Source organism: Corythoichthys intestinalis, chromosome 3 (assembly GCF_030265065.1).
Source record: "Corythoichthys intestinalis isolate RoL2023-P3 chromosome 3, ASM3026506v1, whole genome shotgun sequence".
Classification (NCBI taxonomy): domain Eukaryota; kingdom Metazoa; phylum Chordata; class Actinopteri; order Syngnathiformes; family Syngnathidae; genus Corythoichthys; species Corythoichthys intestinalis.
The window spans coordinates 29,863,483-29,890,945 of NC_080397.1; the positions used below are offsets into that span (position 1 = coordinate 29,863,483).

A 27,463-nucleotide genomic window follows, 5' to 3' on the forward strand; every position below is an offset into this window, starting at 1 on the left:
CACACATACTGAACACACATGCACCCCAGAAGGGCTTTTTTGGTGTGTGTTAAAAGGCAAACGTGGCACTAAAGTGACTCAATTTTGAGTTTTATCTTCTGACTTAACAGCGACTCTAAAGATTCTGGAGGATCACCCTATTTTTTGTGTGTAAATGTGTATCCAGCATGAACGTGTGCGTACTTTTGCTGTGCGTGTGTTGTGTGTGTGGAATGGTGAGCTCTCAGCAGGCTACAACGTGAGTTGATTTCATGCTTATTCCATTTCGTCAACTCTAAGTAGTTTTTAGAGTATTTACAGTGGGGAGAACAAGTATTTGATACACAGTCAATGGGAAAACCCATTGGCAGTGTATCAAATACTTGTTCTCCCCACTGTATGTCACTTTTAGAGTATTTTCACTTTTGGAACATATTTGAGTACATCTATAGCGGGGCTCACATGTAAAGACTTTCTTGAGATTTGGAAAGACTCAGGAAGTATGACCATAAACGACCAGCTCACATCTAAAGACTTGTTAGTGAGTGAGTTTTAAATGTCAAAGACTTTACCAAGACTGAATTGTGCAGGGTCACTAATTATAGATTACCGATAGACTCTTCATTTTCACTTATACTGTATATAGCTATCATTCCACAATATTTGAAATCATATACATGTAATGTATACATCTCCCGCCTGTATTTATCAAAGTGTTGTCATGACCCCAAAATGTGGACTTTGTTACAGACAATGCAGTACCTCCAATAATGAAATGATTCAATGGCCAAAAAAATAACAAAATGAAACGGTACAAAGCAGTGCAATAATAGCTGAGAGGTAAACAATTTCTAATAATTGTTTGTGATGATAAAAAAATAGGATTCTAAAAGAATACCAAACAGATTTTAAAGATTAAAGAATAGTAGAATTAAACACAATATTTGGCAAGCAGCTTAATGCACATAGTGCTTAAGACTTCAGCACGCAAAGAACCCATTTACCCATGCGAGGAACACATTTATTCTTGCGAAGAACGCATTACGCATGCGAAGAACGCGTATACGCACGCGAACAAGAATGCATTTACACATTCGAAAAATGCATTTACGCACTCCAGTGAATGAACAAATGGAAAAAATACCACTTTAAGGCTACACGAGCCTTTCGATGCCTGTAAAACATCTCCAGAGGCACCGTCTGTATGTATGATGTTTTATATTGTTTTTTTTTGTGTGTTTTAACCTGTATTCGGACACCTGAAGAAACTTGTTCATGCTTATTTTTTCTCTCGTTATTTAAAACGAAATGGCAATTTGTGAGTCCAGCCCTCTCTAAGAATTGGTAGGACTTGTTCAGATCTGCCACTTCAGTTATCTGTTGGTGGAACATCCCATGCAAAGATTTTTCCTTCCATGATGGTTCCTCCAACTCCTCCAGTGCCTGAGAGATTCATTAAGTGCTTCATCTCTTGGGGTGATCTTTGTGATGTATTCATGGAGCTTGAAAGTTTGGTATTGGATAGTGGTCCTGATGCTCACTGACCCATGGCCTCCCTCCTTGTGCTTAGCATATAGCATCTGGATACTGGATTTGGAGGGGAACCCTTCGTACATGGTGAACAGCTTCCGTGTTTTCACATCTGTTGTCTGAACTTCCTTCTTTGGCCAGCTTATTATCCCAGAAGGGTATCTGATCACATGGCTGTTTTTTGTTGCTCGGATCTGGTTCTTGCCAATGAGCGGACTTCTCAGGACCTGCCTTACTCATTGCAGATTATTTGACTGTTGCAGCTTTCTTTGTAGCCTCTACGTGGTTACCATTTGCCTGTAGTAATCCACGGTATTTGTAGCTCTCGCCAACATCTACTATCCTGCCCTCTGGGAGTGCAACACCCTGTGCCTGGACTACCGTCCCTCTCTTTGTCACCATTTGGTCACATTTCTTTTTCCGATGTCTCCGCTGTGGATCCTGGTGGTGTGGATCAGTGAGTCAATGTCTTGCTCGCTCTTAGCGTACAGCTTGATGTCATCCATGTAAAGGAGGTGACTGACGGTGGCCCCATTCTTAAATTCGGTATCCATAGCCAGTCTTGTTGATCAATTGGCTGAAGGAGTTCAGGCCTATGCAGAACAGCAGTGGGGATAGAGCATCTCCTTGCTATAAGCCACAATTGGCCCGAAGTTGGCTTCAAGGGTGGTCATCCACAGCCTCATTGATTTTGCAATGAAGGCTCTTAGTGTGGTGTTGACCTTGTACAGCTTTAGGCATTCCAGGGCCATGTGTGCGGCATTGAGTCATAGACTTTCTGGTAATCAATCAAAGCAGTGCACAGGTTTGTCTCTCTAGTTTTGCAGTCTTGGGCGACAGTTCTTTCAACCAGTAGTTGGAGTTCCATGTGCCCACTTATCTTAGCTGCTATGATGCCCGACAGGAGCTTCAATGTTGTGGAGGGACAGGTTATTGGCCGATAGTTGGATAGGACTGGGCCCTTCAGGCGGGCGGTCTTTTTGGATCAGGAATGTTCATCCCTTGGTCAACCATTCAGGGTGGCTCCCATCCTTCAGCACTTAGTTCATTTGTTCTGCTAGGTGCTCATGGAGTGAAGTTAGCTTCTTTCCCCAGTAGCTGTGAATCATGTCTGGGCCAGGTGCTGTCCATTTCTTCATACTTGAGATTATTTGTTGGATATCTGCCACTGTGATGTTTACTGGGCCTTGGTCAGGGAGGGTGCTGTGGTCCGCTCTTAGATCTTTTAACCACCGTGCTTCACTGTCATATGATGCTTCCCCCTCCGATATGACTTGGTGGATTAGGTCTTGTAGTATTGCCCTGTCACTGAGAATAGACTTTAGCTAAATTAGTGAAGAACAGCGACGACGAGTTTGGATGGCTTTTTTACAGGGAAAAGGCCACCTGCTTAGCCAAAAGAGGAGCCTACAACAAAGCCCATTCTGTATAATATGTGGCTAAAAGCTAGCAAACGAGGCAACAAAAGCGAATGCACTGAAAGCATCATACCTCGTGGCCAGTGTTGTCAGTAACGAGTTAGTTAGTAACGCGTTACTGTAATCTGATTACTTTTTTCAGTAACGAGTAATCTAACGCGTTCATTTTTCTACACCAGTAATCTGATTAAAGTTAGTTTCCTTAGTGTCTCTGCGTTACTATTTTTTCATTGCCTTATAACGAACGTACAGTATGTATAATGAAAAATAATGTAGTCATGTACGAAGAGCATTTTGAATAGAAAATGCTAAAATAAAAGGTTCCCTGTACGTGTTTTCATGACAACATCTTAGCTATTTCCTGTTTTGGTCTCGCGTCACGTGTTGTGGGACTGAGGTGGGTGGACATTCGCGCCAAGTGTTGAGACATTGCGAGAGAATGTTGATCTGTGGATATCCATGAATGAAGGTGAGTATTTTTCTTTCATTCTGGAGGGTATCAGCAAAAGGTTGGACCACCTACATGCGCGGCCGTTTCGTAGCTTTAGCGTAGCAATGACGGGCAGTCATCGCTCCAAGTTGGCAAGCTTTGTTTACATCATATGCGTGTTGCACATTTATGCCGTGAGGTGATGTGTTTGTTTAGCATCTGTGGGATGTGTTGTAAGTCCGATTGAGTGTAAAGTGCCGCCACGTTTTGTGGCCAAATTGACCGCGTGTGTGTTGAGAGGAGTACTTCCGGGTTGTTAATGTGCACGGCTGCACGCGCATCCGCGCTCGCCTCCACCTTTGTGTTTATTGAACTGTGCAATCCACTTGTGTGTTGTTGATTATTGTGCCGTCAGTTTGCATTGTTTTACATTGGCACTGATATGCTGTTAACCATAACCCGAAATTCAGAGGTTTTGACATTTGGCTTAATCTTAGAGTTAGTGGGGTTTAATTGGTCGGTGGAGTTGATTTCAACAAATTCCAAGCAGTTTGTCAGATATTTGTTAGTTTCAGGGCTCCGGAGTGGCTAAACTAGCGCGAAATTCTGATATTCCCTTTTAAATTCAATCATCGGAAAGTCAATTACATGTGATGACATTTTTCTGTTGTCATTCTTATGTTTAGGCGGCAAAGGGAGAAAAATGGGTAAAAAGTAACTGATAGATTACTTTTAAAGTAACTTAGTTACTTTGATAATGAAGTAATCAGTAAAGTAACTAGATTACTTTTTTGATGCGTAATCAGTAATTAGATTACTTTTTCAAGTAATCTATGACAACACTGCTCGTGGCGAACCGTATTGCTAAAGCCAAGAAACCTTTCATGATTGGAGAAGAACTCATTATGCCTGTGACCAAGGATATTTGCCATCAAGTTTTAGGAGAAGCCACTGTTAAAAAAGGTTGATTCAGAGTACGGTTAAAATTTTCCTTGCACCTAATGTTCGTTTTTAGCCCCTTCGTGTTAGATTTAATATAATTCGTTATATTTACTGGAATTTTTCTGCCACACATTGCTAGCCCGTAAAAAAAAGGTCCACATCACACTGCTCCATGGTGCAAAAAAGGTTGGGTGACCACTGATCTACAGTATTCTGGCAAGACTGTGGGCGCAGTGGCACCAACAATCGGGGTTTTCCCCAGAGAAGATTAAGCAACCAAGTTGAATCTCATGAGCCTCATAAAGAGTCGTTGGCAACCTAAAGGCACATTGTCAAAGCTGTGGTTATTAATAAGAGGTACCAGTGGCTTGTGGTTGGTTATCAATTTGTACTGTTCAAGGCCATTGAGATATTGAACAAACTTCTATGTCCACACTCCGGCCGAGCTACTTTCTCAATTTGGGCAGAGCGAGATTCTGCATCGCTACGCCGTCGAGAGCAATATGCCAGTAATTTGTGGTGTCAGCTGCCACAGAATTCAGCTTGCTTATGTCATAATATGCCAACACTGGCGCTGTTGTTTGCAGATTTTTCATCTTTTTGAAGGCTGTTTGTTGAGCATGGCCCTATGTTCTTACTTTATTGTTCTTTAACAGCTGATGTCCAACAGTTGAGAGATTTGGAATGTACCTAATCAGGTAATTTGCCATTCCCAGTATCTACTTCAGCTGTCTGAAATACGCAGGTGGGAACAGCTGTCGTATAGCCTCCACCTTGCCTGTGTCAGGTCGCGTATCAGACCCGTCAATGACAGAGGGCAGAGCTAGAGACAGAGTGGCCAAATGCTCTGGAATCGCAGGTGACAAGATGGGCACGTGAGACAGACAGATAGAGGGTAGAAGAGGAACGTTGTGATCAAGGAGGAGTGTTAAAAAGGTCAAATCGGTCGGAGGGGACCAGACCGTGAAGAGCTTTGAAAGTGATAAGGAGGATGATTCTTTGTTTTATCGGAAGCCATTGGAGTTGATGTAGCATGCGAGTAATGTGTGTGGTTGGGTTTCTTGTGATGAGGCGTGCTGCTGAGTTTTGGAGGAGTTGCAGTGTCTGGAGGGATTTATTGGGGAGGCCAAAGAGCAGTGAATTGCAGTAGTCAATCTGGGTGGTGACTAAACTGCAGATAAGAGTGGCAGCGGTGTTGGGGGTGAGAGAAGGGTGAAAACAAAAAAATATTACTAATATGAAAGTAAGCAGATCTGGTGATGTCATTAAGGTGGGAGCGGAAGGACAGCATGCTGTCAGGGATGATTTGATACTTTGTCTGCTACTCAGGTCCAGTGTTGTTTTTCGTGCAGTGCAGTAGTTTCCAAATGTTGATATTGTGTACTCATAGGCCAAAACTGGTACATGCAGGGGGTAGGCATGTGCCAGTATGATATTCTGACAGTATGATAACCTTAAGCCAAAATATCACGGTTGCAATTATACCTGTAAAAGGTGTTACTTTGAGATATCTTGGATTTTTATTTTTCAAAACATATTAGCAAATTGGAACATAGGTATAATGCTAAGATAAAATTAATTAAAAAAACAACAACAAAATATTCAAAACAAATTTAAAATACAGTTCTTTAGTTGAGCCTAAACCCACAGCCGCAAATTATTACCATCAGAACAAAAATAATTTAATTGTTTTCCATTTAAAGCACGTGTGTATGACTTGTATCATGTTTACATTATACACACACTCTTTCTCAACACAGACAGTTGCCAGAGAGAAAAAAAACACGTTTTACCAACATTAGACACACTAAACACGCTGTAGGTAACTCTCGTAGCAGGGGGGAAACGTTCATTACGGTGTTTACCAACCTTTAATTTTGTATAAATGCAAAATCATATTGGAGGTATTGCCTCCTCGACAGCCACCCTCCACAAACATGTCTTACATGTCGGTTGGCTCTCCTCCTCTAAGCCACGGCCTTCTGTAACTTTTCTGAAGCCGAGGTATTCCCATAGCAATTTCGTTGTCTTCGATGGAGGAAAAAGTTCAGGAGTTTCACCTCCTGCAGCCATCGTGTAGCACAGCTGACTCACTGATACTGAGCAACAACCAGTGTAAGAGGGTTGAGCCATACAGCTGCAAGCGAGGGATTTTCCCATGCAAATTGGGACATAAAAATAGATAATACCGTAGGGATGGTATGATGGAAAATTTTTGCGGTTTTGAAACCTTGACGTTTTCATAGTACGGTATACCTTGAGACCGGTAATCGGCACATGTCTAGCAGAGGTTAATTAAGAAAAAAATATCAGTAAGACATGCTTGAAATGCTAATATGTCAACTTGTTTAATACTTGAGACAAAGAGCATACAAGTTTGTCAACCTTAGACTGGATGTGAAGACGATTTTTAATGGAATGTGCACATAACAGTGGCTCTCCATTGTGGCCGTGCTCAGCCACCGCATATTCATACATGGACTATGAATACTGTATTCTTGTTAATTTTAAGACACTTCCGGTTTATTTTGCAGTAAGGAATTGTTGGTTGTAGTCCGAATTACAAGTGTTTTTTCCCCGACAAAACACTACTTGAGTTCCTGCTAATGACATTAGGCCATGAGCTAATGACGGATAAGTCTGTAGCTTCTTCTACACCCCTTGCCTTCAGGTACTTGGTGAGCACCCCAATGGCTTTGCATGTGGATGCGGTAGAAACAGTCCTGGTACAGATGTTTGGGTTAACCCAGGAGGCCAAGGTGTATGTCTTCATTAAGACCTCCATGGCACCAGACCATCAGGTTCACTCACTCATTCACTCACATATTCACTGCTTTACTTTGATTTCATCACTTATGTGGTTTTCCACTCACTCATTCACTCACCCATCAACCACTTATTCACATCTGTATTCTTTAATCACTCACTCACTCTGTCCTGCAGGTTCTGTCCCGTCAGATGGTGACACTCAACAATGAAAACCAGCATCAAGCCATCGCCTCCGTACGGGTAAGCGAGTACTGCCCTAAAACTCATCTAGCACTAACTGGAGACATGCCAATAACTTAGTGCTTCTTGCCTTCAGATCTTGTCAGGTCAGCTCGACCGCACCGTGGATCATGTCATCCTTCATGTCCAATCGGCGCAGATTAACCAGCATGTGTCACTTCCTGTCAGCCGGCAAAATGGCTTCTTGTTCATCCAGACCGACAAACCTCTATACACGCCTTTGCAAAGCGGTGAGTTGCCGGTAGACCCTAGCTCTTAAGCCCGAACCCGACCCAGCCCAACCCGAATTTCGGGCCGGGTCGGACCCAAAATGTCAATTCGGGTCGGGCCGGACTTCTCTAGCTAACTTTTTTAAAATAAATATATATTTGTATACTAAAACGATGTATGGATGTTAAACTAAGGAATACTTGTTATAAAATAAATAAATTGGATAAAACAGAGAGAAGGCGCTGTGGTAATCCCAAACATGAGCCGCAGCGGAGCCAGTGCATTGTTTGCGCACATAAACGCCGTGGCCCCGCCCTTCTTTTAATCTTCCCCTCGCGCTCTAGCGCATCCTGGTATTTCCTTTTCGAATTTCGATATAGGGCACCAAGAGGTGAAAAGCAAACCAAAGACGGGAGGATTGAAAAGGCAAGAATCCACAAGTGGTGTGTGGAAGGGATTTAAATTGATAGTGGAAGATGCTACAGAAAACTGTGTCGGTCTTGCCGAATGCAACGAATGTGGCGCTTTGCTCTCGTACGAGAGCAGAAAGACTGGCACCTTGACGCTGAGCAGGCATTTTAAAAACTGTACTGGCCTAATAGATGATATTAGTCAAACATCGTTATTATCATTTGTTTTGAGGGCTGCACCTCTTCTCGCAAAGCAGGACATCGTGGAGTTCGTGCATGGTGTTCCTTAAAATGTTATTTATTTTGTTTCAGTGCTCCTTAAGGCAGGTTGTTCTTTTGTGTGTTCTAATGTGAGTCATTAAAATAAAGAATGTTATTTAAAGGTTTTTTAGTTTATTTTTGTATATGCTGCTCTTCCTCTCCTTGTCAGAGAGGCGCATCCATGTGAGCACAATATCCCAGACAGAAATATATTCAACAAACCTTTCCAGCGTTATTTCGTTGTGTACATGCATTTATAATGATCATAAAAATATGTAGACTATTTAAACATGAAGAAAACGTTTTTTTCTGCCAACTCGAAGAAATTAAATGTCTGTTGCTGCATTTGCCAAGGAAATGATGCATGAACTATCCACCTTGTAGAACAGACACACAAATATAAACGATATAAATGTTTATTGATTATGCATCTTATAGTCTTGTTTAACTGGGAGAATTTGTTACAAAAGACAGGTTTTAATTTGTTATCATTATGCACATAGGTATCGTCTCAAATGTGATCACACAAAACGCAACCACGCATCGCATCCCCGCATTCGCTCCTCCTCCTGAGTCCTCACAAATAAAACGGGCTCGGGCCTACAAATGAAACGTACATTTTCGGGGGGTTTTCGGGCTCGAGCCTACAAATAAAATGTAAAATTTCGGGGGGGTTTTCAGGCTTGGGCATACAAATAAAAAATTAAATTTCGGTTTTTTCCGGGGTCGGGCCTGCAAGTTAATTGCTTGGGCTCGGGCCGGGTCGGGCTTTAAAACACGCGGGCCGGGTCGGGTCGGCCTGGATTTTTTAGGCCCGAACGAGGCTCTAGTTGCCGGTCTTCAAAAATGTTGTCATTTGTGTGGAGGCAATGTGATTTCATTTCCTGTTTGTATGCTTGTAGTAAAGGTACGCGCATTTTCGCTCAACCAGGAGCTTCATCCAGCCAATCGCAGCGTCTTCCTCAGCTTCAAGGTGAGTGTAGATGCTACTCACTCACTCACTCACTCACTCACTCACTCACTCACTCACTCACTCACTCACTCACTCACTCACTCACTCACTCACTCACTCACTCACTCACTCACTCACTCACTCACTCACTCACTCACTCACTCACTCACTCACTCACTCACTCACTCACTCACTCACTCACTCACTCACACAATCTAGCCTTACCCACGAGTCCTTCCACATGTTCCATCACTCTTTATCTTACCCATTTACTCATTCACATACTTACACATTAATTCACATTATTATTATCATTTAAATTCATGTTCATAATCTTTTACCTATGTATTCACTCCCTTTCTGACCAAATGACTTGTTAAATGTGTTGTTGTGGTACATTCAACAGGATCCTGACCATCAGACTGTGGATGTGCGGGAGATGTTGGACCTGAACAACGGGATCCCGTCCCTACAGAACCCCTTCAAAATCCCCATCAGACCAAAGTACAAATCCATTAGCCAGAACCAGAACCTTTACAGGTCTCACACCACTGATAATCAATAATCTGATGTCATTCTAGGTTAGGAATCTGGTCCATTGAAGCCTCATATTCGGACCCCTTCAGCACAAAAGCTACAACACACTTTGAGATTAGAGAATATGGTAAATCCCAATCCGCTGGCAGTAATTCTCAAACACAGGGTAATCTTCGCTTGGGTGAAGATCAGTGAAATTTCACTAGGGCAACGTAGTAGTAAACAAAAACAAGTGACAAAAGGTATATCAATCATCCTTGATAGTCTGTATTTTTGCATACTAGAGGCTCAAGTAATAGTTGTTGTTCTTCTGGAATCTAACTTTGAGAGCATGCGCACACAGCCTTCGGCCTGTTGTGTACTTTTCAGGCAGCACGATGGCTTCTATGTACTTAAATTTCATTTCAAATATAGAGCTAGTGAATGATATACATATATATTATTTATACTTGCCTGGTGGCTTTGCAGTTAATTACCATTAATCTCAGTGTTGTGCACAAAATACTACAATAAATTCAAATGTATTATATTGGACAGATTACATATTTTGGAGTGGTTTCTGAACCATTCACCTATAGCCCTTTTCACACACATATCCAGGGAAATTCCCATGTTAGATGACGCGGGATTTACTTGTGTCATTGCTTTCACGCATGTAGAGATGTCCCAACAATGACGCAGTTTGGACACTTTCACAGACTTGTCCAGTGTTGCACACTGGAGCGCTCTGTGCGGGGAGGGCTGCTGGCACAATTTTATAACCCGGACATTACGTCATTTTTGGTCGGCATCGGCTGTCACAATGTTGGTCAAATCGTGTTTTGCTCCAGAGTGAGCGTGTCTGACGTCGTAACTGCAGCCAATTCAAGCTCCTCAATCGCAATTGCGTGTATTTTTGTTTGCGGGGCAGCGGTGGGGAGAGGCTCACTCTCTCCCCGCGCCTCAGGCCCCGCCGAGTTGGAAGGCCGCCATGGTGCGCACGGAAGCCTCGGGTGCGGGCCCGGGTGGAGCCGCCGCGGGTGCAAATCTTGGTGGTAGTAGCAAATATGTATTTAATAAACCCTTGAACGCATCTCTTCCTCGGCTCTATGATCCCGTAGCAATTTAATTTAGTTATGTTTTCAGTTTAATTGAGCTATTTCCAGCTTGCTATGTTGATGTAACGCCTGCTTTCACACACACAGTTTCCCGGTAAAGTCCCAGACATGATACTAAGATGAGACCAGTGAAATGTCCGCGTAATCTCTGTGTCAGTCGACCCTGGATATTCTTTTTCACATACAGAACTGCACGGTTAAATCCCGCGATATTCCCGGTGTTTTGGAGTGTATGAAAGGGGCTTATGTTTGAGAAATCATTGAATCTCTCCTGTCTGCCGGTAGAAGCTGCTGAAACGCTCAGGCATAACTAATTCCCCTGCTCTGACGTGTGTACTGTACAAATGTAATGTGACAAAACAAAGTACCTCAACGAATAATTGTCCTTGCGGCTTGTAACGAATACATTCTTTTTAATGCATAACACAATTACGATGTCGCCATTTTACGTCACCGCATTGCTACGTAAACAACAATGGTGAATTATGTCAAAAGAAGTTTTTAATAATATACAAACATAGCGTTACTAACATTAAAATAAAGTACACCGCACCAACATGTCATTTTAATCAGGGTTCCTTTTTAAAGTCCCTTGATCATGTTTTTTTTTTTTTTTCATACTAATTGAATGATTGATTCTTGTCAAAGAGTATCCTCACAAAGACTCACACAGATCCATAAATATCGAAATTGTGCAATAAAAATAATGTCTGCATAGTAGAAACCGATGACGGTGTCAGGGTCAAGGATTCTGGCAGAGTGCATATGACTCAATGGAAAACAGCAGTTGAGACTCGTTGACTGTAAAGCGCAACGGGTCGGAATTCAAAATTGAAAGTGTGTCAGAGGAGGAAGTAAGTTCCGAAGAACATTACTCCGGGAAGATTTTACCAAGTCCCAACCGGAGGCAGAAATTTACACAGCATGAGTGAGCAGGCGAATAGGAGGGAGAAAAAGAAAGACACAAAAGCAACTAGGCCTGCTGGTAAAATCAGATCATCTCAAGCGCCTGAATAATAAACATCTTACATTTACGCCTCACAACTATACACAACAGCATTGATAACGATCGAAAAGCTAATGATTCGTCATCTGAAAATATTAAAACCAGGATTTTTTTTTACTGGTGTACTTTTGTTTCTGTTCCAATGTCTTTTTTACCAACTCTTCATTTGCAACTAGTCATTTGTCACTTGCTCTTCAGTAAAAATTTTCGATCAAAACAACAGAATACTTACTGGCTGGCCCACTTCTCCACTTCCTCAATCTACCCAGCTCACTACTTGGTCAGACAGAGAAAAAGGCTTATGTTGGCAGTTTTCGTAACCATTGTTCTATACACAACACGTATTACCCATTTTCCTGATAAAAACAATTGAATTTGTTGGAAAAACAACTACAACACTGGCCACAACAAAAATGAAACTAAATAGATGAGCGCAGCCCAGAGATGATTTCTGGTTACTGACGCTGGTTTCCTGGCCGACAGCAAAATGGGATTAAAACTGTGTTGTGTGCTTTCTTGATTCATTTTACTTACAAACAAACGGACTATGGGTTGTGGCTCAGTGAAGTCCAGTTTATCAAATTCAGTAAAGAACCCTCTGACGTGATAGGGGGACTTTAAGGTCTATGGCAGGGGTGTCTAAACGATTCCACATAAAGCCGCAGTGGGTGCTGGATTTCATTCCAATAAAATAAATGTAATCAGTTGATTGCATCAGGTGCTACTTGTTTTAGCAGAAACTTAATTGGTTGAACTGTCTGTGCTTGATTGGTAGGAACAAAACCCAGGACCCACAGCAGCCCTTTAGGACTGGTTTGGACACACCTGGTCCATGATCATGGTTCATATACAGTATATGTTCTGTTGTCATTTTACCAGTCTATAGTCTCTGGTCCTTGTTCAAGTCTATGGTCCAGGTCCTTGTCCAGGTTCAAATTCCAAGTCCTAGTTGTCTTCTTGTTGTTTTTGCCACAGTTCTCCCCAGTTTCTCCATCGTAGTACAGCCAAGAGTTAACTACATCAGCTCCAGTAACTTCCGGCACTTCTGCTTCAAAGTGAAGGCCAGGTGAGGAAATGGCTCGACTTCATCCACTGGTTCTCATTGATCTTCTGGACTGTTCTGTCCCCTTGACGCTGTGGTCCTGGCCTTGCTTTCAGCTATCTTCATGGTGCACCAGCATCTTTTGCTGAAGTCTTCCTACGCTTTGGCTATGTGGGCCAGAAGGTTCCTCCTGTTATCATCCCAAACTCTGTGACCAGAGAGAGAGTCAGATCCTATTCTAGTTCCTCTTCATGTTTAGTTTTTTTGTTGGTCTGAATGTATGTATGTTTGTTCAGTTATCATCAACAGGGGAGGTGGACGTCTGTGTGAACATGGAAGAGATTTTGTCCAGACATGATGGACCCAAAGACCTTCACGCTCTCATTGGGAAGTTCTTGTATATTGCTGTGCTGCTAGAGGAGGAATATGGTACGTGCCAAAACACACACACATGTGCCCATAAATACAAACACGAACGGTTCTACTAAACCTCTTTCCTCTCCGTGACTAAGGTGGGATCAGCCAAGAGGCGGACTTTTCAGCAGTTAAATTCGTCAAATCACCATACACTTTATCCCTGGTGTCTACGCCCCCTTTTATCAAACCAGGACTTCCTTACAATGTGCAGGTGACATCTCACCTTTTACTTATTCAGTCGCTCATTTTATTTAAAAGGGACAGTTCATGCTAATGGACATGTAGCCTATATGTAAATACGTATGTCAGAATTAGCCAGAAACTACTAGCTAGCTGAGTATGTTACGTTAAAATTTGGATTAGTGAGACATTTATCCTGAAATTTGGCTAAATGGGTTTCTTGCATTAAGTAGAAGTCTGCCTTTAGTCTTGTAATTTTAATCTAGATGTAACCGAGGGCAAAGTGAGCCCCTCGTTAATAAAAGACACAGGTCTGGAAAAACTTATATGGAAGCAGCGGAAGTGGTGGCGTGTATAAAAGTTTATTTCAGAGCATACTTTATTCATTAAATTTCTTGGTCTTTTGTTTGATTTGGAAAAAAAAAAAAAAAAAAAAGAAAAACAGTCTGAGCAACTTAATCAAACTCAAGTGAAAATTCCCCAACCAAGAAAAAACAAGAAAAAAAGAGAAGAATAACTATGGTAAGAATAACACCATTTGTAAGGACATTCAGATATTAAAATACAACAATTATAAACACAATTACAATGTTATATTTTTATAAAATTTTATTTCATTATTAATTATGAGGTGCTGGAGTTGTCAAATATGGGATAATAATGAAATAATAGTTTTGAAAAAACTGTGCTGATGGTGGCTCAGCGACCATATGATGTGGTTTGTTTTCAGATGAACAACAAGTTGAGGAAGGAAGTTTTGATGTAGGGGTTAAAAGACGAAAAGAGGCAAAGACTGACTGAGTCACAGCCAGAAAGTGTTGATGACAGTGTTGATTTCCATTTTATATTCCCACCTCCCAATTAAAGTCTGTCACAGTCACAGCCAATTATACTGTAAAGCTGGTTAAATTTGAAGTTATGTTGTTGTAAGGTGTATTAAATACTTGTTCATGTGCTCCTTTTGATCTATGAGCACCTGCCCCTCCATCGGTCTCTGTGCGGCCCTGCCCGGCGCCGACTCCTCTTGTGAGTCACGGTCCGTTTTTTTGAGTTCGGACATCGGACTCGTTAAGAGAGGCAATGGTGGCGAGCTGAGCGGCCATGATATCCGCCCTCTCTCACCTCCCTACTCTTTCTAGAGCGCCCTTTTCTCTCAGCAAGGCGACTCACTCGCTAGTAAACCCCGAATTTTTTTTTTTTTAAGCCTGAATAGTCATTGACTATAACTGCATTTAACACAAGGTACATCACAGTATCTTATTTTTATTTTATTAATATTACATGTTTTTGGACAGTTATTTTGAGTTTTCAGGGGTATTTTGGGGTAATTCCGACATATGTAGAAATTCGGGTTACGTCGCCAGCCTAGGAAAAAGGAACTCCTTTGTAAGCCAGGGACCACTGGTACTAAGTTTGGAAATACTCCTAAAGCCTTTGCTTAAAACGTACTCCGATTTGAAAGCCACAGTACCCGACTTAAACTGTTTAACAAACATAACATGGATGCAGGGAAGCAATGGCCCAGAGCAACTATGCCCAAGTGATCACTGCTCACACACAGCCAAGCTATGCTCACAAGCTAGTTCCTGGGGCCGCGTTCCCTTGACCGGTCTAGCGACTCTCACAGCGACAAAGGCAAACACTGTAGCATGCACAGGTGTTGTGCATGAGCCAATTAATAGGGCGCAATGGAGGAGGAGCAGTGAGATGGCAATGATGTAGTTAGGGACTATGGGAAAAGTTGGCATCGTGACTTACCACCTTGTTACATGGAATCGTATTTGATTATCCTGCGATCAGAACCCACTCACATTGAATGAGACAAAAGTGGTGTGGGATATATACAAGTGTTAATAATTATCATCGAGTAAAAGATTGCTGTTTTTGTCAATGAAGACGATAACAAAAACACTTCGTCGACCAACATATTTTTCATGACAGTGGCGTGACGATGACGAGCTAAAAACATGTCTTAGGTGATTCTCACAAAAATTCGTTGAGGTATCCACTCATTCATCACTCACTCTCTCACTTACAGTATTACATACCTCTATTACTAACTTGCAGGTAGTGGTGAAAGACCACTTGTTGCAAGTGGTGAGCCAGGTTCCAGTGCAGGTGTCCGAGCAGCACGTCTGGAGTTCTAACGGCGAACTGGACATGAACTGGTGTCCTGAGCACGCTGTCACTCAATCAGAAGGCCTCGCCATCTTTGCCTGTAACACGCCCGCTACCGCAGTCAAGGCTTCTCTCACGGTAACGCCAAACAAAATTACATTCTGTATGCAGTATGTTTAAAAAAAAAAAAAAAAAAAGGACATTTTTTAATTGGCGCACAGACTAATATTGCGCTAATTGTTCAGTTCAAGCGTATTGGAAATATGTCAGAGGTATTGGAGTTTGTGTTTGGACAAGTGAAAAAACATTGACAAATTTAGATCATTCTGATTCCTTTTCATGAAAATTTTTCATCCTTCATTTTTTTTTAAACAAAAATATTGTTTTGACATGCTTCTAATCCTACATACTGTTCCAACTTCAACAAGGATTTCCAGGGATGTATTTTTCTCAATTCCGAATTTAACTGCTTCCCACAATTTCAGGTATTTAAACCAAAATAATTATTCAGTCAATTTCAATGAGGCAGTCAACTTCACACATCCACACCATCCACACCATCCACATCATCCATCCACTCCATCCATCCATCCATCCATCCATCCATCCATCCATCCATCCATCCATCCATCCATCCATCCATCCATCCATCCATCCATCCATCCATCCATCCATCCATCCATCCATCCATCCATCCATCCATCCATCCATCCATCCATCCATCCATCCTCATTTTCCCACTGAAAACATGCCAAGCCTGGTGGTGGAAAAGCCCACTGACGAACCATCATGTTTTTGGAAAATAAATGAATAAATAAACAAAATTAAAAAGGTTAATACAGTTTTAACTTGCAAGCAAAAATACAAAAACAAATAATATAAATTGTTTTATTTTTTATTTTTGGCACATTTACAACAATTTTTTTTTTTCTTTTAAAGATTTACATACAATCTTTTTCATAAGGGTGGGTTGAACTTGTGATCAATACTTGCTGTTGTTAATTTGCTCTTGACCAGATGGTCTTGTTACAAACTCGACTTTGCAGATTGAGACATCGGACTCATCCCTCCCGGCTGAGAGTCAGGCTCGTCTTGTTCTCACGGCAGTGGCGTACCATTCTCCGAACCGTCGCTACCTTTACATCGACCTGCCGTTTTCCCGCCAGCCACTTAAGGTGGGCCACTTCGCCAACATCAAGGTGTACTCGTCCACTCCAGACTACGTGCCCATCAATGCGCTCAGCTTTATGGTGAGAACGGCTTTTTACGGCCTTCGTATGCAACCCCTTTGCCCAAGCTAATGTTTCGTGTCTCAGGTGCTGTCAAAAGGCAAGGTGGTCCACTTCGGCAGCCGCAGGTTGGTTGCTGGGAGCAATACTGAGCAAATGCTTAGCTTCCAGGTGACGGAAACCATGGTGCCGTCCCTGCGCCTGCTCGTCTACTACATCCTTCATGGCGAGGGCACATCCGAGTTGGTGGCTGATTCTGTGTGGCTGAAAGTAAACGACGCCTGCGTCAACGGACTGCAGGTGGAAAACCTGACACACATACAAACAGGATGTGGAGATTTGTTTGGAGGAATTTCGTCATTTGCTTGGCTCTGTGCGATATATGTCGACGGGCGTTATCATCGTTTGTGTGTTTTGTAGTGTGCACTGGCATGTGTGTGGGTGTGTCTAAATATACTGTATATACATACCCTAATTTTCGCACTATAAGGCGCACCTGACTATAAGCCGCAGCCCACCAAATTTGGCCCGAAAACGGCATTTGTTCATAGATAAGCCGCACTGGACTATAAACCGCAGCTCTCCTCACTGTTTTATGGGATATTTACACCAAAAGATAGTAAACGGTCACACTTAATTTGACAGCGGCATCATACGACTGTCATAAGACCAAATGATCCACCATGAATCTTTGAACCAATTGGCTGCAAAGCTTCATTCCTTCAAGAAGCTTCATTTGGCCATCACTGCTCCCTTGGTGGAGACGGGCAACCTCTGCTACCACCTGCTGTAAACACTGTTGTCATCCAACATGCCTCCTAGCATGCATTGCATTGTACAGATGTAAATTTTAATCAAAATTCATGTTCTGTGCTAATTATTTCTTCAGTTACTGTTCCAGTTGTTTCATCAATTGTTAGTTATGGTATTTGCTAACACTTTATTTGACAGTGTCGACATAAGACTGTCATTAGACAATCGTAATTATTGACATGACACTGTCCTGAGCATTAATGAATGCTTATAACAGATGTCATTTAGTGTTATCCGGCAAAAGATTTCACTTTTGAATGGATGTAAAAATTCAAGCTCGAAATAAATGAAGCTAGTGACATAATTTCCCGGATGACACTTAATGACATAAGCATTCAGTAATGCTCATGATAGTATCATGTCATAATTATGACTGTCTCATGACAGTCTTATGATGCCGCTGTCACATAAAGTGTTACCTATTAACTCAAATAAATCAACATATAAGCCGCACTGGACTATAAGCCACAGGTATCAAAATGAAGGAAAAAAGTAGCGGCTTATAGTCCGAAAATTACGGTTATATATATACACAGTGGGGATAATAAGTATTTAGTCAACCACTTATTTTGCAAGTTCTCCCATTTGAAAATATTAGAGAGGCCTGTAATTGTCAACATGGGTAAACCTCAAGCATGAGAGATAGAATGTGAAAAAAAAAACAAAATCACATTGTTAAATTTTTAAAGAATTTATTTGCAAATCATGGTGGAAAATAAGTATTTGGTCAATTCCAAAAGTTCATCTCAATACTTTGTTATGTACCCTTTGTTGGCAATAACGGAGGCTAAACATTTTCTGTTACTCTTCACAAGCTTTTCACACACTATTGCTGGTATTTTGTCCCATTCCTCCATGCACATCTCCTCTAGAGCAGTGATGTTTTGGGGCTGTCGTTGGGCAACACGGACTTTCAACTCCCTCCACATATTTTCTATGGGGTTGAGATCTGGAGACTGGCTAGGCCACTCCAGGACCTTGAAATGCTTCTTACGAAGCCACTCCTTTGTTGCCCTGGCTGTGTGTTTGGGATCATTGTCACGCTGAAAGACCCAGCCACGTCTCATCTTCAATGCCCTTGCTGATGGAAGGAGATTTTCACTCAAAATCTCTCGATACATGGCCCCATTCATTCTTTCCTTTACACAGATCAGTCTTCCTGGTCCCTTTGCAGAAAAACAGCCCCAAAGCATGATGTTTCCACCCCCATGCTTCACAGTGGGTATGGTGTTCTTAGGATGCAATTCAGTATTCTTTCTCCTCCAAACACGAGAACCTGTGTTTCTACCAAAAAGTTCTATTTTGGTTTCATCTGACCATAACACATTCTCCCAGTCCTCTTCTGGATCATCCAAATGCTCTCTAAAGAACCGCACACGGGCCTGGACATGTACTGGCTTCAGCAGGGGGACACGTCTGGCAGTGCAGGATTTGAGTCCCTGGTGGCGCATTGTGTTACTGATAGTAGCCTTTGTTACTGTGGTCCCAGCTCTCTGTAGCTCATTCACTAGGTCCTGCCGTGTGGTTCTGAGATTTTTGCTCACCGTTCTTGTTATCATTTTGACGCCACGGGTAGAGATCTTGCATAGAGCCCCAGATCGAGGGAGATTATAAGTGGTCTTGTATGTCTTCCATTTTCTAATAATTGCTCCCACAGTTGATTTCTTTACACCAAGCATTTTACCTTTTGCAGATTCAGTCTTACCAGCCTGGTGGAGGTATACAATTTTCTCTCTGGTGTCCTTCGACAGCTCTTTGGTCTTGGCCATAGTGGAGTTTAGAGTGTGACTGACTGAGGTTGTGGACATGTGTCTTTTATACCGATAATGAGTTAAAACAGGTGCCATTAATACAGGTAACGAGTGGAGCCTCGTTAGACCTCGTTAGAAGTTAGACCTCTTTGACAGCCATAAATCTTGCTTGTTTGTAGGTGACCAAATACTTATTTTCCACTCTAATTTGGAAATAAATTCTTTAAAAATCAAACTATATGATTTTTTCCCCCCACATTCTGTCTCTCATGGTTGAGGTTTACCCATGTTGACAATTACAGGCCTCTCTAATCTTTTCAAGTAGGAGAACTTGCACAATTGGTAGTTGACTAAATACTTATTTGCCCCACTGTATATATATAGATATATAGAGTGGCACCTCAAGATATGAAGATGTCACATGACTACTCAAGCTCATAGCAAACATAGGTAAAAGATGATTTGCCGGCGCTGCGGGACGAGGGATTGGCAGCACTGGCTCACCCCCCCGATTGGCTAGGGAGGTGTCACGGCCCTCGCGCAGCATTTCCACTTGTCTGCAGGACTATCACACGTCTGATGGGATTCACACATGGATGGGATTCACACATGACTGGGTTCAATTAGACACACTCAAGTAGAGAATGTTAGTGCCAGGATTAACGTTCAGGCAGCATAGAATAAGATGTCAACATATCCACTGTTACATGTTCCACATCTCACACTGCTGATTTGTGTACACTCCACCCCACCTAATCGCATCTCTTTTTGCCCCGCTGCCTCCCTTTCTCCTCATTCATCAGCCCCCCTACACGGTGTCCACGAGAAATACAATTAGCTAACAATAGCACCACTATATTCATAGAGTAGTGTAGGCGTTTAATGTATTTCTTGTTGTTGTTTGGTCTTCTCTTTTGTCTTTGTCTCTCCTCTTCTATATTCCTTTCTGTCCTCCTTTAAGCCCTTCCTGCTCGCTGATTTCTCCGTGTCAAAAAAAGATTAAAAAGTGTCTTTTTTTTTGTTTTGTTTTGTTTTTTTGAGCAGTGTACATAAATACACACACTCGCACCCCCCTGATCATGAGCATGTGTTTGTATCAGTCACGTACAGTTGTGATGAGCGTATTTCTTTTGTGTGTGGTTTTGATGATTGCATGTTCTGTATGTGTGTATGCAACCAGACTGAACTGTCATATAAGAAGTATGACTACAGGCCGAAGAATGACCTCAAGTTAGACATCAGAACCAATCAGGAAGGCCTTGTGGCACTCTCTGCTGTGGATTCTGCACTCTTCCAGCTGTACCCTAACTACAAGGACCCTGTTACCATGGTAACTATACAGTCCCACATGAGAAAGGGTTTGGTCATGATGTCACTAACAAAATGCGTGCGGGCTCTCAGGTTTTGCATCACATCGAGCAAAGCGACCAAGGCTGCGGAGGCGGCGGTGGCAAAGATGCAGCAGATGTCTTCCGATTGGCCGGCCTAAGCTTTATTACCAACGCCAATGCACAGCCAGCAACTAGCGGTCAGTCAATTGTGGGTGTAAGTATGTAGTGTGGCAGACAGAGAGCAATGAAGTAGACAGAAACTAAGTTGTGGGAAAAGGGCCGTAGTCTCGGACCAGTTCCCCATTGATTTTAATGCATCATACACAGAGGATGTTGGGCGGTTGGGGTCAGTTGAGTGGGGATATGACGTGACAGTTGACTCTCTACATCCGACTGGCCCCACCATTGCCGACCTTTTTTTAACCCACCACATACATTATACTCCACGGTGGACCTGCAACGAGGGGCGGTGGGATATGTGGCTGGGAAGAAGGACCACGCAGCGGTTTCACTTCCCTCTCAGCCGGGCTCTGTTATCTTTATGCATACACTGTACTACCCTCCCCACACAATCCTTTCACGGTGGTGGGTAGTGGCTGCCAGTTGGGCACCAGGCAGCCACAGTAATAAGGTAGGTGGGTCACACACTCCATATGGCAGTGCTCCCGGGGTGGGGCTTTCTCTTCGTCTGAGCTGCCTGTTGCGGGTGGGGAGTGTTGGAGCTCCGGGCCCGCGCCACCCTGCAGTCATCTATTAACGTTCTCCTGCTTCCGCTTTCCTTTCTCTTTTCTACCTGGGCATCCGCATTGGGCCCCGGCGCAGATCACCGGCTGTGTGCCAGTGGATTGGTGGGGTGTCACCCCCTCCGGGTAGGGATTCTGTCCTGCCCCGGGCCTAGTGGGCTGTTGGGGTCCCGTGGTGTGCCCCGTCAGTTGGTGGGGTTGCGGTGGTGGCTGGGGGTCCGGGTGGATGGGTGGTGGTGGTGGTGGGGGGGGGGGGTGCAGTGGTGTGTCCCCTCATCTCTTCCCTAAAGGCCAGTGAATAGTGCCGCGGATGGTCCACGGGACTGGCTGGGAGTCTGTGTGGGTGGGGCGTGCGTGGGGGATAGTGGCGTGTCCCCTCATCCCTTCCCTGACAGCTGGTTAATGGGGTCGTGGATGGCCATGGGTCTTGGGGGGGGTGGCTGTGGCCCCCTTTGCTGGAGCTCACGGGCTGCACTCACAATTTATTCGGAGGGGAGGGCCGCAAATAAAATATAACAAAGACTAATAAGTAATTTCGTTCGAAAGACGAAGACAAAAATTAGAAGGGATGCCAAAAACAACCCTGGAGAAGCAGTGAGTGATCATTTCCTAGCTCCTCGCTCTTTTAATCATTAAAGGTCACCTAGAAGTTATGAGGAACGAAAACACATCTGCGGTATTAAACAGGACTTGGTCAGATTCAAATTACTGTGTCTGACAATTATGTCATATTTCATGTCCACAAGAACATACAGTGGGGAGAACAAGTATTTGATACACTGACAATGGGAAAACCCATTGGCGGTGTATCAAATACTTGTTCTCCCCACTGTAAGTACGGAGAAGTACGCATGTTGAGAAACGGCTCATGTCTGACACAGGTTCGGCATGCACAGCAGCTGTGAGAGGCAAACGAGCCCTGACGGAAAAGATGAAAAAAGAGAAAGGTAAGACACAAATGATCAGTCATCACGGGTCTGTAGAGCAGGTTTTTGTTGTTGATCACAAGCTCCATCTATGTGTACAGCCGCATTGTTTGGGCCCCTGAAGCCGTGCTGTGAGCATGGCATGAAGTACATCCCCAAGAGCGTGACTTGCCACCATTTTGCCCAGCAGACCATCCGCCGTATTCGACATCATGAGCAATGTCGTCGTGTATTCACAAAGTGTTGCGAGTTCATCCAGCAGCACTTGGACCAGGACCAGAATCTCATCCTGGGACGCCATGGTCAGTGAGGCCCGTGCCATACATTACCCCTCCCAACCACACATACCGTGCAGGAAATATTTATTTAGGCAGGAATTAGAAGGTCTAACAGTAAGCAGTGGATTAATAAGATCATGACAACCACAGTCGTCATGTCTATGTGTGCATATTTTTAGACATGGGGGCTAATTTTGATGCAGCGCCCTCTCTGGTTAGGAGTTTCTTTCCTGAGAGCTGGCTGTGGGAAATCCAGCCCACCAGGTAACACCCCACCCCCCTCCAGCGAATCCCGTTAGACATTTCCTGTGTGCGGAATAATAGGAGGTTGTGTTGTTTTCAGAGGAGCTCAGATGTCAGTCACTAGAACACTTCCTGACTCTTTGACCACTTGGGAGATGCAGGCCATCGGAATGTTCAGGAATGGTGGGAATGTTTCTTTCGTTGCTGCTTCCTCGCCTACGTCCTTTCCATCTTTCTGATGCTCTTCTGCAGGTATCTGCGTGTCTGATGCTGTGCGTGTGTCAGTGCAATTGCCGCTCAGCGTGGATGTGCCGCTCCCATACCAGGTGATCCGCGGCGAGCAGCTGGAGCTGAGCGGTTCCGTGTACAACCAGCAGGCAGATGACATCACGGTACCGGGACACATTTTACAGTGAGCCTATCCGCCCTTGTCAGAATAAGTATTTCCTTTCTTTTGGTCAGTACTGCGTGATGCTGACGGTCGGACCACAGGTGTGTCTGCTCCAATCCAAACCAGACACCACTGACGCAGGGCTGTTTTCCACTGTCTGCCAATGGAACTTGCTGCCTGCAAGGGGAGTTGCCAAGGTTGCGTTCACCCTCATGGGTCTCGAGGCCGGAGAACATACACTAAAGTTCACCCTGAAGACTCAGAGTCGTGGAACACAGGACATCATGGAGAAGAAACTGCGGGTGGTGGTAGGCACCCAACAAAACACACTCTCAAAGGTAAAAGGTGATGTGAGTGACTGCTGATTGGCTGTTTGCAGCCCGAGGGAGTGAAGACAGAAGAATATTCTGGAGGCATACTGGACCCGCAGGGAGTCTATGGTAATGAATAGCCAAAAGACCTAATGACCACGAAGTGAAACATGCTTTCGAGAGGCACTGATTAAACCAGGGATCGGGCAAGAATGGCTTGCGAGGAACTTCTGGCTGTCCGCCGACTCCACCAGACAACTTAAATGTGTATCTGGCTGGCTGGCCTGACATTAGCGAGCTGTAATAAGTTGCTCGGGCATTGACAAATTTTACTTGGATTTGCATTAAGAAAAACAATACAAATGCCAATCACCACAACACAAACGCAAAAGGACGACAACGGGAGTAGACATGAAAACACAATGCCAATTACTACAACCCGAACATAAGAGGATGACAGCAGATGCAGACTAATAGAACAGATGTAAAACAACACGAATGATTACGCAAACACACACGTCCTGTAAAAAATAGTCAGCTCACATTGGCCTGTCGCTGTTTGAGTGATAGGGTGTGGTGAACAATCAGATTCGATGGATAAAAATGGCCGTTGACTCGCCATGGGTGCAGTTCTCTGCGCAGCGGGGAGGATCTTGAAACAGTCAATTAAAGACAAGTCACATGTTGTATCGAGAATGTCATTATTGCTTGATATGTGTCATTGTCACAGGTTCTGAGAAACTGACAGTGATGCTGAAGAACCTGCCACCTGCCAACTTGGTTCCCAACACAGCCGTGGAAAGAATGGTGATGATAAATGGTGAGATGGGTTTCACTTTTCTTCTGCTACACCAGCTCTGGATTGTAGGTCCATCAGTCTAAGATGGGAAGCTGGAACTTCCCTTCCTCCTCTAGTTAGTTTTCAACCATGGTTTACACTAGCAGCAAGGACAGTGTTGCCAAATTCCCAGTAAGGAAAGTAACTATTGGCTGTCCTAAAAGTCGCTGGATGACATAATGGTAGGAAATGTCTCTAATCTCTAGAGTAAAAAGTTCTTTTTCAATTCAAGGCATATAAAGGTCTCCACTGTTATGTCATAATTTGTTGCTTGAATCCACAATTCATGGAGAACAGGATAGAGGACACATAGTTAGGTGTTTTTACAGCATAATCATGACAGGAGTGTGTTCATTAAGCGAGAACTACAGTCCGAAAGATTAGAGGAACATTTTAAAAACACATCAGATCGAAACCGGGGGAAAAGATCTTGAATATCTTTCCTGATAATAAACAGATGATGTATTTGTAACAAAATGACACCCTATAGAGAGGGGAAAAAAATTAAAGTGAAAAAAGGATGCAGCAGACTGGTCCATTTTTCTAAAATCGTCCACGTGTGCTGGTCATAGTCAGACATGTTCCAATGCGGCTCGAAGCACCAAGTAAAAAACTGACAGTTGTCATGGTGTGTAACTGTTAAATTCAGGTCTAATCTAAGTGCAAGAACGCAGACAGGGATGTCAGTTTGGTCTTTGCTGAGTGTAGTTGACTCTGTGGTGATATGCCGAACTCTACCCCATGGAGCGCCTCACCTTAGTTTCTTTCAAACACATGGACCGGCAAGCACATTTTCATGCAAAAGATTACTGTAGTTGGGTGGTTTTAAAGTCTCTTAGCAAGTTAAACTGGGGCGTAATAGCTGCCCACAGCTCAGTAAATTGTAACTTAAAGATTAAAACATCCATCCATTCATCTTCAACCGCTTAGTAGCAGCAGTAGCAGGGAGCACCAAACTTCCCTTTCCTGGCCACTTTAACTAGTTCTGACTGGGGGATCTCAAGGCGCTCCCAAGCCAGTGTCGAGATATAACCCCTCCAACTGGTCCTGTCCCAAGGCCTCCTTCCAGCTGGACGAGTCAGGAACACCTCCCTAGGGAGGCGCCCTGGTGGCATTTGCACCAAATATGTATTAATGGCACCTGTTTTAACTCATTATCGGTATAAAAGACACCTGTCCACAAACTCAGTCAGTCACACTCCAAACTCGACTATGGTCAAGACCAAAGAGCTGTCGAAGGACACCAGAGACAAAATTGTAGACCTGCACCAGGCTGAGAAGACTGAATCTGCAATAGGTAAAATGCTTGGTGTAAATGAAATCAACTTTGGGAGCAATTATTAGAAAATGGAAGACATACAAGACCACTGATAATCTCCCTCGATCTGGGGCTCCATGCAAGATCTCCCCCCATGGCGTCAAAATGGTAACAAGAACGGTGAGCAAAAATCCCAGAACCACACGGGGGGGCCTAGTGAATAACCTACAGAGAGCTGGGACCACAGTAGCAAAGGTTCAGGGACTCAAATTCTGCACTGCCAGACGTGTCCCCCTGCTGAAGCCAGTACACATCCAGGCCCGTCTGCGGTTCGCTAGAGAGCATTTGGATGATCCAGAAGAGGACTGGGAGAATGTGTTATGGTCAAATGAAACCAAAATAGAACTTTTTGGTAGAAACACACGTTCTCGTGTTTTGAGGAGAAAGAACACTGAATTGCATCCGAAGAACACCATACCCACTGTCAAGCATGGGGGTGTAAACATCATGCTTTGGGGCTGTTTTTCTGCAAAGGGACCAGAACGACTGATCTGTGTAAAGGAAAGAATGAATGGGGTCATGTTTCAAGAGATTTTGAGTGGAAATCTCCTTCCATCAGCAAGGGCATTGAAGATGAGACGTGGCTGGGTCTTTCAGCATGACAATGATCCCAAACACACAGCAAGGGCAACAAAGTAATGGCTTTGTAAGAAGCATTTCAAGGTCCTGGAGTGGCCTAGCCAGTCTGCAGATCTCAACCCCATAGAAAATCTGTGGAGAGTGTTGAAAGTCCGTCTTGCCCAACGACAGCCCCAAAACATCACTGCTCTAGAGGAGATCTGCATGGAGGAATGGGCCAAAATACCAGCAAGATTGTGTGAAAAGTGTGTGGCCTCCGTTATTGCCAACAAATGTACATAACAAAGTATTGAGATGAACTTTTGGTACTGATCAAATTCTTATTTTCCATCATCATTTGCAAATACATTCTTTAAAAATCAAACAATGTGATTTTCTGTTTTTTTTCCACATTCTGTCTCTCATGGTTGAGGTTTACCCATGTTGACAATTACAGGCCTCTGTAATATTTTCCAAGTGGGAGAACTTGCACAATTAGTAGTTGACTAAATACTTATTTGCCCCACTGTATCTGCCTGGGAAAACCCATTTCGGCTGCTTATATCCGCGATCTTATTCTTTCGGTCATGACATTTTTTTTTTTACTCATGACCGTAGGTGAGGATAGAAACAAAGATCGACTCGAAACACAATTTCCCGAACAGTAGTGCTAATCACCGTGTGTGGGTTGCAGGTGAAATTCTGGGAGACATTCTGGCAGTGGTGCTAGAACCTGAAGGACTTCGACAGCTTGTCAATCTTCCTGGTGGCTCACTGGAAGCTGAGCTGAATAGGGTCCTCCCTCTGGCTCTCGTTTACCAGTACCTGGAGGCTACCCGGACCTGGGATGCCCTGGGCGTAGACATCCAGAAAAACTCAGCCCAAATGAGAGAGAAAATCAAAGAAGGTTTCCCTCATCTTCATTTTTCATATTTGTTCAAATGAAGTTGCTTGCAATAAGCAGGAAAATGTTATTATAAAAAGTAGTGAAACAGAGACGAAGTAGTGCCGTACATTAAAAACACGGCATGGTGTTCAGGACTGGTCAGCATCTCTTCTTTCCGACGTGGAGATTCCAGTTACAGCATGTGGACTAAGAGGGAAGCCAGCACCTGGTCAGAACACACAAAACACACACACATTCACCCACCCACCTACACACACACACAACAACACAGTTCATGTGACCATGCTA

The 27,463-nt window shown here is 43.5% G+C and overlaps 1 protein-coding gene across 1 annotated transcript in view; it reads left to right on the forward strand.

Annotated features, from left to right (window-relative positions):
• c5 (complement component 5) overlaps positions 1–27,463 on the forward strand; it is a 116,676-nt gene continuing 89,213 nt past the window's right edge. The window contains exons 1-26 of the mRNA XM_057831211.1: positions 1–238; positions 6,971–7,100; positions 7,243–7,308; positions 7,385–7,538; positions 9,092–9,162; positions 9,548–9,645; positions 9,723–9,805; positions 12,757–12,847; positions 12,940–13,048; positions 13,120–13,252; positions 13,336–13,451; positions 15,488–15,676; positions 16,585–16,788; positions 16,855–17,067; positions 20,512–20,661; positions 20,733–20,859; positions 22,287–22,352; positions 22,433–22,633; positions 22,789–22,873; positions 22,953–23,035; positions 23,105–23,244; positions 23,315–23,551; positions 23,623–23,683; positions 24,285–24,374; positions 26,963–27,175; positions 27,308–27,383. Coding sequence (XP_057687194.1) covers positions 168–238; positions 6,971–7,100; positions 7,243–7,308; positions 7,385–7,538; positions 9,092–9,162; positions 9,548–9,645; positions 9,723–9,805; positions 12,757–12,847; positions 12,940–13,048; positions 13,120–13,252; positions 13,336–13,451; positions 15,488–15,676; positions 16,585–16,788; positions 16,855–17,067; positions 20,512–20,661; positions 20,733–20,859; positions 22,287–22,352; positions 22,433–22,633; positions 22,789–22,873; positions 22,953–23,035; positions 23,105–23,244; positions 23,315–23,551; positions 23,623–23,683; positions 24,285–24,374; positions 26,963–27,175; positions 27,308–27,383 — 3,257 coding nt within the window. The 5' untranslated portion in view covers positions 1–167. The remainder of the gene's footprint in view (positions 239–6,970; positions 7,101–7,242; positions 7,309–7,384; positions 7,539–9,091; positions 9,163–9,547; positions 9,646–9,722; positions 9,806–12,756; positions 12,848–12,939; positions 13,049–13,119; positions 13,253–13,335; positions 13,452–15,487; positions 15,677–16,584; positions 16,789–16,854; positions 17,068–20,511; positions 20,662–20,732; positions 20,860–22,286; positions 22,353–22,432; positions 22,634–22,788; positions 22,874–22,952; positions 23,036–23,104; positions 23,245–23,314; positions 23,552–23,622; positions 23,684–24,284; positions 24,375–26,962; positions 27,176–27,307; positions 27,384–27,463) is intronic.